Source organism: Dasypus novemcinctus, chromosome 6 (genome assembly GCF_030445035.2).
Source record: "Dasypus novemcinctus isolate mDasNov1 chromosome 6, mDasNov1.1.hap2, whole genome shotgun sequence".
Classification (NCBI taxonomy): Eukaryota; Metazoa; Chordata; class Mammalia; order Cingulata; family Dasypodidae; genus Dasypus; species Dasypus novemcinctus.
The window spans coordinates 57180214-57197528 of record NC_080678.1 but is presented as its reverse complement, the minus strand read 5'-3'; the positions used below and the strand labels follow the sequence as shown (position 1 = coordinate 57197528).

The following is a 17315-nucleotide window of genomic DNA, read 5'->3' as shown; positions in this document are numbered from 1 at the left end:
GGGTTCAATCACCAATACCTCGTAATAGAAAAAATCCTTACTAAAATACTAGCAACTTAATCCAAAGTATAATAAAGAATTATATACCTTGCTCAAGTAGGATTTATTCCTGGTATTCAAGGTTGGATCAACATAAGAAAATCAATTAATGTAATAGACTGCATTAGCAGAATGAAGGAAAAAACATGATCATCTCAATCAATGGAGAAAAGGCATTTGATAAAAGGCAGCACCCTTTCTTAATAAAAACACTTTGAACACTAGGAATAGAAGGAAATTTTCTCAACATGATAAAAGGCAATATGAAAAGCCCACAGCTAACATCCTACTTAATAGTAAAAGACTAAAATCTTTTCCTCTAAGATCAGGAACAAGTCAAGGATGTCCACTGTCACCACTGTTATTCAACATTGTATTGTAAGTTCTTGCCAGAGCAATTAGGCATGAAAAAGAAATAAAAGGCATCCAAATTGAAAATGAAGGAGCAGGGTGGCGGACTTGGCCCAGTGGTTAGGGTGTCCGTCTACCACATGGGAGGTCCGCGGTTCAAACCCCGGGCCTCCTTGACCCGTGTAGAGCTGGCCCACGCCCAGTGCTGATGCTCACAAGGAGTGCCCTGCCACGCAGGGGTGTCCCCTGCATAGGGGAGCTGCACACACAAGGAGTGAGCCCCATAAGGAGAGCCGCCCACCGTGAAAGAAAGTGCAGCCTGCCCAGGAATGGCGTTGCACACACGGAAAGCTGATACAACAAGATGACACAGGGAAACGGACTTTGGCCCAGTGGTTAGGGCGTCCGTCTACCATATGGGAGGTCCGCGGTTCAAACCCCGGGCCTCCTTGACCCGTGTGGAGCTGGCCATGCGCAGTGCTGATGCACGCAAGGAGTGCCGTGCCACGCAGGCGTGTAGGAGAGCCCCACGCGCAAGGAGTGCACCCGTGAGGAGAGCCGCCCAGCGTGAAAAGAAAGAGCAGCCTGTCCAGGAATGGCGCCGCCCACACTTCCCGTGCCGCTGACGACAACAGAAGCGGACAAAGAAACAAGACGCAGCAAATAGACACCAAGAACAGACAACCAAGGGGGGGGGGGAATTAAATAAATAAATAAATCTTTTTAAAAAAAAAACAAAACAAGATGACACAACAAAAAGAAACACAGATTCCCATGCTGCTGACAACAACAGAAGCGGGCAAAGAAGAAGACACAAATAGACATAGAGAACAGACAACCGGGGTGGGAGGGGGAAGGAGAGAGAAATAAATAAATAAATAAATAAATCTTTAAAAAAAGAGAGAAAAAGAAGGAGCAAACCTTTCCCTAAGTGCAGATGATATAATTCTATATGCATAAAATACTGAATTAACCACAGCAAACTCCTGTAGCTAATAAATGCATTCAGCAAACTGGCAGGTTATAAGATTAACACCCCCAAACCAGTAGTGTTTCTATACACAAGCAATGAACAGTTGGAAGAAAAAATCAAGAAAAAAAATCCATTCACAATAGCAACTAAAAAAATCAAATACCTAGGAATAAATCAGACCAAGGATGTAAAGAACATGCACACAGAAAATTAGAAAACATTACTAAAAGAAATTAAAGAAGACAAATAAATGGAGGATATTCTGTGTTCATGGGTTGGAAGACTAAATATCATTAATGTGTCAATACTACCCAAAGCAATTAAATTCAGTGCAATCCCAATCAAAATCCCAACAGTTTTCTTTGCAGAAATGGAAAAGCCAGTCATCAAAGTTATATGGAAGAATAAAGGTCCTGAATAACTAAAGTCATCTTGAAAATGAAGAATGAACTTGGAGGACTCAACATCTTAACCTCATCTTAAACCTTATTACAGGGAGCTGATGTAGCTTAGTGCTTGAGTGCCTGTTTCCCATGTGTGAGGTCCTGGGTTCAATCTCTTATACCTCCTTTAAAAAAAAAAAACTTATTACAAAACCACAGTAATCAAAAACAGCATGGTATGGGCACAAGGACAGACATAGAGACTAGGTGGAATAGAATTAACAGATCAGAAATCAACCATCACATTTATTTTTTTTAAAGGTTTATTCTATTAATGTATTTATTTCTACTTCCCACCCCCATCCTTCATTGGTAGCACTTGCTACCATCTTCATTGTTTCTTTAGGAGACACTGGGAACTGAACCCAGGACCTCTGATGTGGGAGGGAGGCTCTTAATCATTTGAGTCACCTCTGCTCCCTGCTTTGTTGTGTCTCTCATTATGTGTTTTTTTTCCTTCTTGGTCTCTTGTTGTATCATCTTGTTTTGCCAGCTTGCTGCACCTGCCTGTTGCATCAGCTCACAGTCCTACTTGTCCTCTCTGGGAGGCACAGGAAACCCCTGCTCCCTGCTTTGTTATGTCTCTCATGTTTTTCTTCTTGTATCTCTTGTTGTGTCATCTTATTGTGTAAGCTTGCCACGCCTGCTTGCTTTCTTCTTTAGGAAGCACTGGGAACCAAACCTGGGGCCTCCTGTGTGGTAGGTGGGAGCTCAATCACTTGAACCACATCTACTCCCCAACACTCATTTATGGCCAACTGATTTTTGACAAGGTGGCAAAGAATACTCAACTGGAAAAGAATAGTCTCTTCAACCAATGGTGTTGGGAAAACTAGATCTCCATTTGTGGGGGAAAAAAAAAGAGGAACATTACTTCACACCATATGAAAAAATCAACTCAAAATGAATAACTGGAACTATCAAACTCCTAGGAGAAAACATAGGGAAGCATCTTTAGGACCTTGTGTTAGGCAATGGTTTCTTAGACTGTACACCCAAATCATAAGCAACAAAAGAAAAAAAAATAGATAAATGTGACCTCATCAAAATTTTAAAAATTTCTGCCTAAAGGACTTTATCATGAATGAAAAATGACAACCTACACAATGGGAGAAAATACTTGGAAATGACAAATCCAATAAAGAATTAATATCTAGTATATATAAAGAAATCCTTCAAGTTAACAACCAAAAGACAAAGAACCCAATTAAAAAATGGCAAAAGACTTGAACAGACACCAGAGAAGACATACAAATTGCCAGAAAACACATAAAAAGATGTTTAACATCATTAACCATCAGGGAAATGCAAATCAAAACGACAATGATTTCACAACCATTAGAATGGCTGCTATTAAAAAGAAGTGTTGGAGAGGATGCAGAGAAATATGAACACTCATTCATTGCTGGTGGCTCTCTAGAATGGTGCACCTGCTATGGAAGACTGGTGGTTCTTTAGAAATCTAAGAATAGAATTTCTATATGACCCAGCAATCCCACTGCTATGTATATACCCAAAAGGATTTAACGCAAGGGCTTGAACAGCACACTGATATACATAGAAGCATTATTCATAATTGCCAAAAGTTGGAAGCAACTCAAGTGCTCATTAACCAATGAATGGATAAATAAAATATGGTATATACATAAAATGGAAATTCAGCTGTTAACAGGAAAGAGGTTCTGATACATACAACATGGATGAACCCTAAAGACATCTTATTGAGTGAAATAAGCCAGACACAAAAAGACACATATTGGATGACTTCACTGATTTGAAACATTTAGAATAAACAAACTCATAGAATCAGAATCCAGAATATAGGTCACCAGAGGTTGGGGTGGGGATAGGTAATGGGAAGTTCAGAAACACTACTGATTTTTTCAGGTTGATCTTGTGTCCTGCCACTTTGCTGAACTCATTTATTAGATCTAATAGCTTTGTTGTAGATATTTCAGTATTTTCTAAATATAGGATAATGTCATCTGTGAATCATGGGAGTTTTAGTTTCTCTTTTCCAATTTGGATGCCTATGATTTGTTTTTCTTGCCTAATTGCTCTAGTTATAACTTCTAGCACACTGTTGAATAACAGTGGTGCAGTGGACATCCTTGTCTTGTTCCTGATCTTAGAAGCTTTCAACTTCTCCCTAAAGAGTATGATGTTGGCTGTGGGTTTTTCATATAAGCTATAATCATTTTGAGGAACTATCCTCTATACCTATCTTTTGAAATGTTTCTATCAAGAAAGGATGCTGGGGAAACGGACTTTGGCCCAGTGGTTAGGGCGTCCGTCTACCATATGGGAGGTCCAAGGTTCAAGCCCCGGGCCCCCTGACCCATGTGGAGCTGGCCCATGCGCAGCGCTGATGCACGCAAGGAGTGCCCTGCCACGCAAGGGTGTCCCCCGCGTGGGGAAGCCCCACGCGCAAGGAGTGCGCCTGTGAGGAAAGCCGCCCAGCGTGAAAAGAGAGAGCAGCCTCCCCAGGAATGGCGCCGCCCACACTTCCCGTGCCGCTGACGACAACAGAAGCGGACAAAGAAACAAGACGCAGCAAATAGACACAGAGAACAGACAACCACGGGAGGGGGGGGGAATTAAATAAATAAATAAATCTTTAAAAAAAAAAAAAAGAAAGGATGCTGGATTTTGTCAAATGCCTTTTTTGCAACAATTAAGATAATCATGTGTTTTTTTCCTTTGATTTGTTAATGTGGTGTATTACACTAACTGATTTTCTTATGTTGAACCACCATTGCATACCAGGAATAAAACCCAATTGATCATGGTGTATAATTCTTTTAACATACTATTGGATTCAATTTGCAAGTATTTTGTTGAGAACTTTTCATCCATGCTCATTATTGAGATTGGTCTGTAATTTTCTTTTCTTGCAGTATCTTTATCTGGCTTTGGTATTAGGGTGATGTTGGCTTCCTAAAGTGTGTTGGGTAATTTCTCCCTCTCTTCAATTTTTTTGAAGAGTTTAAACAGGACTGATGTTAATTCTTCTTGAAATGTTTGGTAGAAATTCACCTGTGTAGTTATCTGGTCCTGAATTTTTCTTTGCTGGAAGATTTTTAATGACTAATTCACTATCTTTACTTCTGATTGGTTTGTTGAGTTCTTGTATTTCTTGTAGAGTCAATGTAGTTATTTGTACATTTTTAGGAATTTGTCTATTTCATGCAGGTTGTCAAATTTCTTGACGTACAATTTCTCATAATATCCTCTTATGATCCTACTTGTTTCTGTGGGGTCAGTTGTAATGTCCCCCCTTTCAGTTCTGATTTTGTTTATTTGCATCTTTTCTCTTTTTTCTTTGTTTTTCTTAAGGGTTTGTGAATTTCATTGATCCTCTCAAAGAACACAGCTTTTGCTTTTGTTGATTTTTCTCTATTTTATTGTTGTTGTTCTCAATTTCATTTATTTCTGCTCCAATCTTTGTTATTTCCTTTTGTTTGCTTGCTTTGGAGTTGGCTTGCAGTTCTTTTTCTAGTTTCTCTAGTTGTTCATTTAGGTCTTTGATTTTAGCTCTTTCTTCTTTTTATTATTATTTTTTAAAGATTTTTTTTTAAATTTATTTCTCTCCCTCTCCCCCAGTTGTCTGCTCTCTGTGTCCATTCACTGTGTGTTCCTCTGTGTCCACTTGTGTTCTTGTCAGCAGCACCAGGAATCTGTGTCTCTTTTTGTTGTGTCATCTTGCTGTGTCAGCTCTGTGTGTGTGTGGCCCCACTTTTGGGCAGGCTGCACTTTTTTCACATGGGGTGGCTCTCCTTACGGGGTGCACTCCTTACGCATGGGGCTTCCCTATGTGGGGGACACCCCTGTATGGCACGGCACTCCTTGCATGCATCAGCACTGCGCATGGTCCAGCTTCACTACATGGATCAGGAGACCCTGGGTTTGAACCCTGAACCTCCCATGTGGTAGGTAGATGCCCTATCCATGAGCCAAATCCACTTCCCATTTTTTTCTTTCTAAATATAGGCATTTAGGGCCATAAATTTCCTTCTCAGTACTGCCTTCACTGTATTCTGTAAGTTTTGATATGTTGTGTTCTCATTTTCATTCATCTTGAGATATCTACTAATTTTTCTTGCTATTTCTTCTTTGAACCACTTATTGTTTAGTAGTGTGTTGTTATCCTCCATATATTTGCAAGTTTCCCCCTTTCCCACCTATTATTGATTTCCAGCGTCATTCCATTATGATAGGAGAAGGTGCCTTGTATAATTAGTCTTCTTAAATTTATTGATAGCTGGGTTGTGACCCAATGTAGTAAATTCTGGAGAAACATCCATGAGCATTTGAGAATCAATCAGGTTTGCTGATTTAGGGTGTAATGTTCTGTATATGTCTGTTAGGTTTAACTCATTTATCTTATTTTTCAAGTTTTCTGTTTCCTTTTTTGTCTCTATTTGTTCTATCGATGTGAGTAGTGTGTTAAAATCTCCAACTATTATTGTAGAGATGTCTATTTCTCCTTTCAGTTTTGCCAGTTTTCCTCATGTATTTTGGGGGCACCCTGGTTAGGTGCATAGATATTTATGACTGTTGCTTATTCCTGGTGTATTATTCCTTTCAATAAAATGTAAAGGTCTCTGCATCTCTTTATTAGTCATTTTCATTTAAAGTCTGTTTCTCCTGACACCAGTATACCTACCCTGCTCTCTTTGGTTGCTATTTGTGTGAATATCTTTTTCCATTATTTCACTTTCAGTCTATTTGCATCCTTGGGTCTAGCATTAGTCCCCTGCAGGCAGTATATGGATGGCACATGTTTTCTTATCCATTCTGTCAGCCTATATCTTTTGATTCTGGAGTTTAATCCATTAATATTCAATGTTTTTCTGTTTTGTTTGTTTTTTTACTATAAAGGCATTACTTACTTCAACCATTTTATCCTTTGGCTTTCATATGTCATATCTTATTTTTGTCCATCTTTTCACCCTTTTGGCTACTCTTTCTGATAGTCTACACTTCTACACTCTCCTCCAAGCTTCTCTCTCTTCTTTCTTTTCTGGCTGCAGAACTCCCTTTAGTAATTCCTGCAAAGATGGATTCTTGTTTATGAATTGTCTTAGTTTCTGTTAATCTGAATGTTTAAAACTCACCATCATATTTGAAGAGCAGTTTTTCCAGATAAAGAATTCTTGACTGGCAGTTTTTCTCTTTCGGTACTTTATGTCATACAACTGCCTTCTCACTTCCATCATTTCTTCAGTGAAATCCTCACTAAGACTTGTTGGACATCCCTTGTATGGGATGGTTTGCTTCTCCCTTGCTGCTTTCAGAATTTTCTCTTTGTCTTTAATGTTTGACATCCTGAATATCATGTGTCATGGAGTAGGTCTATTTGGATTTATTCTAATTAGAGTACACTGTCCTTCTTGGACATGTATATTCATGTCTTTCATGAGAGTTGGTAAATTTTTGGCCATTATTTCCTCAGATACTCTTTATTCCCCTTTTCCCCTTCTCTTCTCCTTTTAGAACCCCCATAACATGTATGTTAGTGTACTTCATGCTATCTTTCAACTCCCTGAGCCCCTGCTCAATTTTTTCCATTCTTTCTCTGTTCTTCTCTCTTCAATTTCAGCTGTTCTGTCCTCTATATTACTAGTTCTTTCTTCCATTATTTAAAATCTGCTGTTTTGTGCCTCTATTATATTGTTATTATTACTATTACTATTATTATTATTATTATTATTTTGAGGTTACAGGGGCCAGGGATTGAACCTGGAACCTTGTATGTAGGAAGCCAGCACTTGACCACTGAGCCACATTGGCATCCCTGAATTGATTTCTTCATTTGTTTTGCTTGTTCATATTTGTTTTTTTCCAGGAGACACTGGGAACCAAATCCAGGACCTCCTCTGTTTAATTGTTCAAATCAGGGCTAAGGACCAGGCCAGTTGCCTTGGAGAGGGGGGGTAGTAAAGACACCTGATTGTCTCTTTTATTTATTTATTTATTATTTCTTCTTTTTCATGTACTTTTCTGGTCTGCTAGCAGATTGTGCTCTTTGACATACCTCTCAGCTCAGACTCCAGGTGTTAGAAGGGAATGCATTTGACATAACTCCACTGCAGATAGTGCAGAAGAAATATCCTCAGAGCTGGCCAAGCCTCACAAACAAACTTTTTCAGGAAGTGTTCTCCTTCCTTGTCCAGCCACACCCTCCCTCCTCTGCATCCTCAGCAACCAGCACAGAGCAATGGTGGGGGGGGGGGGGCTTTGACAAGGCAAATTATCTTTAGCTCCCTGCCAGCCCTCAGTGCAAACAATGTCACAGCTTGGAAGTATGTGAACCCTCCAATGCAGTAGACCATGTATGATGGCCTAAATCTGAATTTGCTGTAGGCTGTGGCCCCCTCTCTCCCCTTTCTTGGTGAAGAGGACCCCTGCAACTTCCCCAGTCTGTAGCCACCGTAGTCCTCACCTGCTGCAATCCCCAGACTGTTATTTGCTCTGAGGGTAGAAGGATGGGCACCAGCTGCTGCTGCTGCAGCTTTACTCATGGGATTTTTCCTACCAGCTGAGACTTCTTTTGTTTGCCTCCCTCTCTTCTAGGTGTGTCTCACCTGATGTCCTGAGCCCCAGAGCAGCCCTCCAGATAGTCTTCACCTGTCCTCTAGCTAATTTTTTCTGGGAAAGAAGTGATCCTTCTACTTCTCTAATCCTCCATCTTCCCAGAAATCCTAGTTAATGGCAAGGTAAGGCTTAAAATGTACAGGGTTCCTATATGGAATGATGGAAATGTATTGGAAAAGGATGGTAGTACTGGTAATTGTGAATGCAATTAACAGCACTGAAATATATATCTGAATATGATTAAAAGGGGAAATGTTAGATTGTGTATATGGTAGCAGAATAAATTTTTTTTTAAAAATCCACGAAACTACACTACACAAACAGTGAACCTCAAGTTAATACATGGACTTTAATTAATAGTACAGTTATAAAAATGTGCTACCAATTGTAATAAATATTCCACACCAATACCAGGTGGTGATGGTGGTGTGGTGTGGTGTATGGGAATCTTTTATTTTTTTCCCTAAATGTTTCTTTCTGAGTGTGGAACACATCACTCCTGCCATCTATTTACATGGTCCCACTTGTGGCAGATTAACTTATATTGAGAGCATATTGATATTTAGTCAACACCAAACAGGTTAACCACCATTGGAAAAGTTGATTTCCTATTTGGAATGAATTCTTTATTAAACTGTTGAATATTAATCTGTATATAGAATATATTTAACATAATATTTAGTTATCGATATGGAGTGGTTTCTCCTAATTTACTTCTTAGGAAGTTGGAAGTGAAGCCACTAAAATCAACAGGACTCCTACCCTGGCCCTAATGTGGATCCTCTTCTTTTATCTGGAGGAATCTTGTATTTTATGCATGATTGTTCTTTAAACCCAGAACTTCTCTAATAAAGGTGGGGGGAGGAAAGCAGATGGCAGGTTGGATTTGGCCTGCAGGCTGTTCTTTGCAGTCCTCTGACCTAAGGTTAAGATATTAATAGTAATGGAGAAAATGTTAATGATACAAATTAAACCTAAAAAATGTAGCTATGTATCTGTAACAGTTACATTCGAATAACACCAAAAATTTGAGGAAATATTCTTCTATATTTGAAAGCTATTGCTCAGCCGAGAAACCTCTCATGTCGTTGATGAACAAGGTCAAGTTCTGATATACATAGTGCTGAAGCTGAAAGAGGTTTTAGGTTGATGAATGTAATTTGTATGAGGTTGAGAAATAGTTGACAGTAGATATCAAATCAGATTTAGTGACAGAACATTTTTTGGAAAATTGTGGAATAGGATGCAATTCCATTTATCAAATCATGGTTGGATTTTATCTATTGATGGGCTAAAAATTCAAGAATTTGGCAAAAATCAAGGAAGACATTCTGTGCAAATCAATTCACTAAGTGAAATTTACAAATGAAGGTATGATTGTATATTATTTGTAAAATGTGACCTATTATTTAAATGTATAGCCCTCAGTTTAGCCTCATTCATTCCCATGTTTGGACTAGGCATGGCAGGAACCTAAAGGCAATAGTAAATGATACAAAACCATGAGCACTGAGTGAGGAATGATCCAAAGTTGTGATGGTGCTGAGAGATATGGGCAGGGAAGTTCCAGAACTCTTACTTCATAGCTAGCAACAGTCCTCAGGGCAACAAACTACTATACAAATTCTCTTGTATATCTTCTAGTTCCATGGTCAAGAGCATATCTCAGATGCTGTCTAGCATAGAACCTTAAGAAGGCCTAAGCCTTCAATCTATACTGGACTGGTAGAAAGATCTAGTTCTGCTTGTGCAGAAATGTCTGATTTAAAGCTTCCCCACTACCATGTCCTCTTTTCTTCTGCATTCCAGGTGAGTATGGACAAAGAAAGCTAAAGGATCCTCCTTCACCATTCATTGCAACTTGCAATATCTCTTTCTCATTAAAAAATGGACACAGGGGAAACGGACTTTGGCCCAGTGGTTAGGGCGTCCGTCTACCACATGGGAGGCCCGCGGTTCAAGCCCCGGGCCTCCTTGACCTGTGTGGAGCTGGCCCATGCGCAGTGCTGATGCGCGCAAGGAGTGCCCTGCCACGCAGGGGTGTCCCCCGCGTAGGGGAGCCCCACGCGCAAGGAGTGCACCCATAAGGAGAGCCGCCCAGCGCGAAGGAGGGAGCAGCCTGCCGAGGAATGGCGCCGCCCACACTTCCTGTGCCGCTGACGACAACAGAAGCGGACAAAGAAACAAGACGCAGCAAAAAGACACAGAAAACAGACAACCGGGGGAGGGGAGGGGAATTAAATAAATAAAAATAAATCTTTAAAAAAAAAAAAATGAACACAAGCTTTTTAAAGCAATTTTAGTTAGAAATATTCACATACCATGCAATCCATCCAAAGTGTACAATCAATGGCTTTTAGTATAGTCATAGAGCTGTGCATTCATCACCACAAAAATTTTTAGAAAAATTTCATTACTCAAAAAAACTCTATACCCCTTAGCAGTCACCTCTCAATTCCTCTATCCTTCCCCACCCCTACATAATCTAATCTAATTTCATCTTCATATATTGCTTTACATTTACATGTTATAAAAATGGAATCATACAATATGTAGTACTTTGTGTCTGGTTACTTTCACTTAGCATAATGGGTTGTTTTGTTTTGCCTGATATTAACATCTTGTAGCATTAACATACATTTGTTCAGATTGAAAGAAAAAGTTATATATGCAATATTACCCATATTCATATTTCACATTAGGTTTCACTGTGCTATGCAGTCCAGGTTACATTTTTTAGCTTTCCTTCCAGTAATATACATGACCTTAAACTTTCCCTTTCAACCACTGCCATACCCATATAATAGTTCTGCTAGTTACAATCACTAAAATGTGCTTTCACCTTTCACCTTTTCTATTCTTTTTAACCAATTCTGCACAGATTAACCCTCAACTTTCCATTCTCTAACCTCATTCTGTTTTCTAGTGACCTATATTCTAGTTATTAACTCCATGAGACTACACAAAATACTCAGTTCATAATAGTACGATCACAGTATTTGTCCTTTTATGTCTGGCTTGCTTCACTCAACATAATGTCTTCCAGGTTCATCCATGTTGTCATATGCTTCATGACTTCATTTCTTCTTCCAGCTGCATAATATTCCATCATGTGTATACACCACAATTTGTTTAACCATTCATTGGTTGATGGACACCTGGGTTGTTTCCATCTCTTTGCAATCATGAATAATGCCACTGTGAACATTGGAGTGCAGATGTCTGTTTATGTCACTGCTCTCCATTTTTCTGTGTATATACCTAGTAGTGGTATTGCCATGTGGCAAATTTATTTTCAACCTCTTAGAAACTGCCAAACAGTCTTCCACAGTGGCTGTACCATTCTACATTTCCACCAACAGTGAATAAGCATTCCTATCTCTCCACATCCTCTCCAACACTTGTAATTTGCTGACTTTTTAATAATGGCCATTCTGGGAGCAGGTGTAGCTCAATGGTTTGTGTGTGCTTCCCATGTACAAGGTCCCAGACTCAATCCCCCACCTGCTAAAATAAAAAAAAAGTGGAAATCATAGAAAAAAATAGTGGCCATTCTAATAGGTGTGAAATGATATCTCATTGTAGCTTTGATTTGCATTTCCCAAATCCTAGTGATGTTGAACATTTTTTTCATATGTTTTTTCAACATTTGTATTGCTTCTTTGGACAAATGACCCATATTTTAATCAGGTCATTTGTCTTTTTATTGTAGAGTTATGGGATCTCTTTATATACCATGGATATTAAACCCTTATTAATATGTGATTTCCAAACATTTTCTCCTATTGAGTCAACTGCCTTTTCACCCTTTTGACAAAGTCTTTTGAGGAGCAAAGGTATTTAATTTTGAGGAGGTCCCATTTACCTATTTTTCTCTCTTGTTGCTCATGCTTTGGATATAAGGTTCAAGAAACCACCACCTGCCACATGAGCTTGAAGATGTTTCCCTACATTTTCTTCTAGTAGTTTTATGGTCCAAGCTTGTATATTTAGGTCTTTGATCCATTTTGAGTTGATTCTTGTGTAGGGAGTGAGATAGAGGTCCTCTTTCAGCCTTTTGATTATGGATATCCATTTTCCCAGCATGATTTGTTGAAGAGACTGTTTTATCCCAGTAATGTAGACTTGGTAGGTTTGTCAAAAACCAGTTGTCATAGAGGTGAGGGTTTACTTCTGATCTCTCAATTGTATTTCACTGATCAATGTTTCTATCTTTATATCAATACCATGCTATTTTGACCACTGTAGCTTTATAATATGTGTCAAGGTCAGGCAGTGAGAGTCCTCCCACATTTCTAGTCTTTTTCTAGTTCCTCCAGTGTTAAGACTTTGATTTTAGCTCTTTCTTACTTTTTAAATATAGGTGCTTTATGGCTATAAATTTCCCTCTCAGCACTGCTTTGACTGCATCTGTAGGTTTTGATGTTTTATTTTCATTATCATTTGTCTCAAAATATTTTCTAATTATTCTTGCAATTTCTTTTTTCACCTACTGATTGTTTGAGTATGTTGCTTAACCTTCATATATTTGCAAATTTTCCCTTTTTTCCTGTCTATTATCAATTTCCAGCTTCATTCCATTATGATTAGAGGAGATGCTTTGTATAATTTCAGTCTTTTTAAATTTAGTAAGACCTGTTTTTTGAGCCAAAATATGGTCTATCCTGGAGAAAGATACACAAGTATTTGAGAAAACTATATAACCCACTGATTTGGGATGCAGTGTTCTATAAATGTCAGTTAGGTTTAGCTCATTTCTCATATTTTTTTAGTTTTGTTTTTTTGTTGATCTTCTATTTGTTCTATCTAATGATGTGAGTGGTATGTCGAAGTCTCCAATAACTATTGTAGAGACATCTGTTTCTCCTTTTAGTTTTGCCTGAGTTTGTCTCATGTATTTTGGGGCAGCCTGATTTAGGTCATATTTATTTATGATTGTTATTTCTTCCTGGTGAATTGTCCATTTTATTAATATATAATGACCTTCTGTATCTCTTATAACTTTTTTGCATTTAAAGTCTGTTTTGTCCAATATTAGTATAGTTACTCCTGCTCTTTTTGGTTACTGTTTGCATGGAGTACCTTTTCCAACCTTTCACTTTCAGCTGATTTGTATCCCTGGCTCTAAAGTAGATAGCATATGGATGGCTCATGATTTTTTTATCCATGTTCTAAGCTTATATCTTTTGATTGGAGATTTTAATCCATTTATATTCAATGATATTACTATAAATGCATTTTTCACTCCCACCATTTTATTCTTTGGTTTTCATGTGTCATATCTTATTTTTATCTGTCTTTTTACTCTTTTGGTTATCCTTTCTGCTAGTGTTGCCTTCTATCATCTCCTCCAAGCCCCTCTCTACTGTCTTACTTCTTTCAGGTTGTAAGGTTCCCTTTAATACTTCTTGAAAAGGCAGATTCTTTTTTATGAACTCAATTTCTGTTTATTTGTGAATATTTTAAACTCACCTTCATATTTGAAGGACAATTTTGCTAGATAAAAAATTCTCAGCTGGTGATTTTTCTCTTTCTGTATCCTAATTATACCATTCCACTGTCTTGTTGCCTCCATGGTTTCTGATGAGAAATCCACACTAAGTCTTACTGGGTGTTCCTTGTATGTGATGGTTTGCTTCTCCCTTGCTGCTCTCAAGATTTTTTCTTTATCTTTGATGTTTGGCATTCTCAGTAGTATGTATGTTGGAGTAGGTCTGTTCAGATTTATTGTAATTGAGTATACTGCACTTTTTGGACATATACATTCATTTCTTTCTTGAGAGTTGGGAAATTTTCAGCCTTTATTTCTTCAAATACTCTTTCTGCTCCTTTTCCCTTCTGGAACTCCCATGACATGTATATTGTTGTTCTTCATATTATCATTCAACTCCCCAAGCTGCTCAATATTTTCCATTCTTTTCCCTCTGGTCTCTTTCTTCAATTTCTGCTGTTCTGTCTTCTGCATCACTTATTCTTTCTTCTATCACTTTGAGTCTGCTGTTGTATCCCTCAAACATGTTTTTTATCTCACATATTGTGTCTTTCTTTCTCATAAGCTTTGTTATTTTTCTGTTCAGGTTTTCAAATTCTCCTTTGTGCTCACCCAGTGTCTTCATGATAGCCTTTATCTCTTTAGCCATATTGTCTTTCAACTCTCTGATTTGATTTAGGAGATTTGGATGAAGCTCATTTTTTAGTTGTTTAAAATCCTGTGTCTCATCTGGGACTTTAATATATTCCTTAGCTTGGACCATTTCTTCCATTTTCTTAGTATGGCTTGTAATTTTTTGCTGATGTTTAGGCATCTTGTTACAATGGTGAGTTTACTCTGATGCTCAATTTCTCTCTTTCATAGGGATTTATTGGTGGGAGACTGTGTTACTGCCTTCCTTTGATTCTTGATTCCACCTGTACTAGGTCTTCAGGACTGTCCCTATTTGTTGTTCAGATCCGAGCCTTGGACCCAGTAATGGGTTGCAGACTTGCTTCCAAGGACATTGGGGAGGGAAGCTGTAAAGGCCAGGAAAAAAGTCACTTATTTACTTTTAATTTCCTCGCATGCACTTCCTTGGTCTGCCAGCAGATGGCATTCATTGGCAGCCCTCTCAGTTTAAAGCCTAGTTGTAGTATATTTGCTGGCTGCAACACCAACAGCGATGATGTGACAGAGGATCCTGCCTGGAGGCTATTCAGAGTCTCACAATTCAAACTTTCTCACAGGCAGTTTCTCTACCTTTGCTGGAAGCTCCCTCCCTTTTCTCTGGTAGGAAATAATTTCATTCTCCTCTGAGTCCTCAACAGCCAGTCCTAGTTAGCAGAGAAGGTGATTAAGTGGGTCAAATCTCTAGTCCCCTGCAGCTCCCAGGATAAACAATTGTGTGGCCCCACCTGGAAATTCCTGTGGAAATGCTGTGGGATGCAGCAGACCAAATTTGGACAGAAGCCGAATCCGCCTTAGCTGTGTTCCCTCGTCCTGATTCCGCAGGTGGATCCCTGTGGCCCCTCTGCCCTTAACTGCTGGCAGAGAATTCAAAGCTATCTGCTCATAGGGTGAGGGGAGGGATGCCTGCAGCTGCTGCTGCAGCTTCTACTCACAGTCTTTCCATCAAGATTCTTTTCCTGCACCCCTCTCTCTTGTAGTTGGTATTCCGCCTCCCCTGCTGTCCTAAACCCTAGAACATTTTTTCCTAGGCTGTTTCTGTGTGTCCTCTAGCTACTTTTCTGGGACAGAAGTAAGTCCTGTGTTGTTTTTCTAATCTGTCATCTTACTGGAGTTAACACATGCTTTTTTTTTTTTTTTTTTTTGAGGTGCCCAAGGGATTGAACCTGGGCCTTATATGTGGGAAGCTGGCTCTCAACCATTGAGACACATTGCCTTCCTGAGTTGGTTTTTTCATTTGCTTTGCTCGTTTTTGTTTTTTTCAGGAGACACTAGGAACCAAATCCAGGATCTCCCATGTGGGAGGTGGAAGCTCAAAACACGTGCTTTTAATCATTCCCTCTCCCTCTCTCCTTTTGTCTCTTTCTACTTCAAGACTGTCATAGCAAGGGATAGTGCTAGTGTTACATTTCTATTAACTTTTTATTTTGAAATAAATTTAGACTCACAGAAAAGTTTCAAAGGCACTACACATAGTTCTTGTATACCCCTCACTCAGGTTCCCCTGATGTTAATATTTTACATAACCATAGAACAGTTATCAAAACTGAAAAATTAACATTGGTATAAAACTACTGACTTTATTAGATTTCATTAATTTTTCTACTAACATCCTTTTTTGTGTTCCAGAATCCATGCAGAATCTCACATTTCATTTAGTTTTCATACCTCATGTATTAATTTCTATAAAATTACCACAACTTTATCAGCTTAAAACAACACACATTATTGTTCACGTGGGTCAGGAGTCATGACTTAGCTGGATTTTTTTACTTAGGGTCTCATGAGCCTGCAATCAAGGTGTTGGCAAGATTGGCTTGTCATCTGAAGGTTCAACTGGGAAAGGATCTGCTTCCAAGCTGCCTCAGGTAGTTGGCAGACTTCATTTCCTTGAGGCTGTAGTATCCATGGCTGCTTGCTTCTTGAAAGCCAGCAAAGGGGATGGAAACTCTAGAGCAAGACGGATGATATGCTCTTTATAATCCCATACATTTAACTGAAATTACCTATACCCCTTCACCTTGATCACATTCTATCAGTTAGGATCAAGTCATAAGTCCTGCCCATACTTAAGGGGAATTGATTATACAAAAGTGTGAATATCAGGAGGGGAAGGATCATGGGGAACACCTGAAGATCTACCTGCTGTATCTCCATAGTCTCCTCCAATCTGTGATGGTTCCTCAGCTTGTCCTTGCCTTTCATGACCTTGACTCCTTTTGAAGAGTACTTGTCAATTATTTTGTAGAATGGATCCAATTGGAGTTTCTCTGATGTTTTCTCATCATGGAATTGAGGTTATGCATTTTTTTTTGCAAGAATACCCCAGAAGTGATGTGCCATTCTCAGTGCATCATATCAGTAGGTACATGATGTTGATATGTTTTATTGTTCTGATAACCTGGATCCATGGTTAAAATGATGTCTGCCAGTCTTCTTCACTGCAAAGTTATAGTTTTTTCTTTTTATAATTAATATTTCAGGAGAGATACTTTGAGACTACAAATATCCTATTTCTCCTTGACCTTTTGCCCACTAATTCTAACATCTATTGATGAATGTGAAGTGTGGTTTTCTTATGGTGATTTATTATTTCCCTCATTCCTTCTATACTTATTATTTGGAATTCCTCTGAAAGAAAGATTTGTCTCTTCTCCCTCTTTATTATTTAATGAATCATTTATTTATATCAATATAGACTCATAGATTTTAAAATTTAGTCTGTGGGCTATCATCCCATCCAATATATACC

General features: G+C 38.6%; 1 protein-coding gene and 1 pseudogene across 2 annotated transcripts in view; one reads left to right on the top strand and one right to left on the bottom strand.

Moving 5' to 3' along the window:
- LOC101413959 (integral membrane protein 2B pseudogene) overlaps positions 1-7133 on the bottom strand; it is a 29259-nt pseudogene extending 22126 nt beyond the window's left edge.
- Positions 1-10894, top strand: part of MINPP1 (multiple inositol-polyphosphate phosphatase 1) — a 152656-nt gene extending 141762 nt beyond the window's left edge. Inside the window, exons 5-6 of one of the 2 annotated variants that reach the window (XM_071215793.1) lie at positions 8383-8525; positions 10213-10894. In XM_071215793.1, the coding sequence (XP_071071894.1) occupies positions 8383-8518 (136 nt within the window). In that variant the 3' untranslated portion in view covers positions 8519-8525; positions 10213-10894. The remainder of the gene's footprint in view (positions 1-8382; positions 8526-10212) is intronic. The other variant, XM_071215794.1, reaches the window with a different exon arrangement.
- The last annotated feature ends 6421 nt before the right edge of the window (positions 10895-17315 follow it).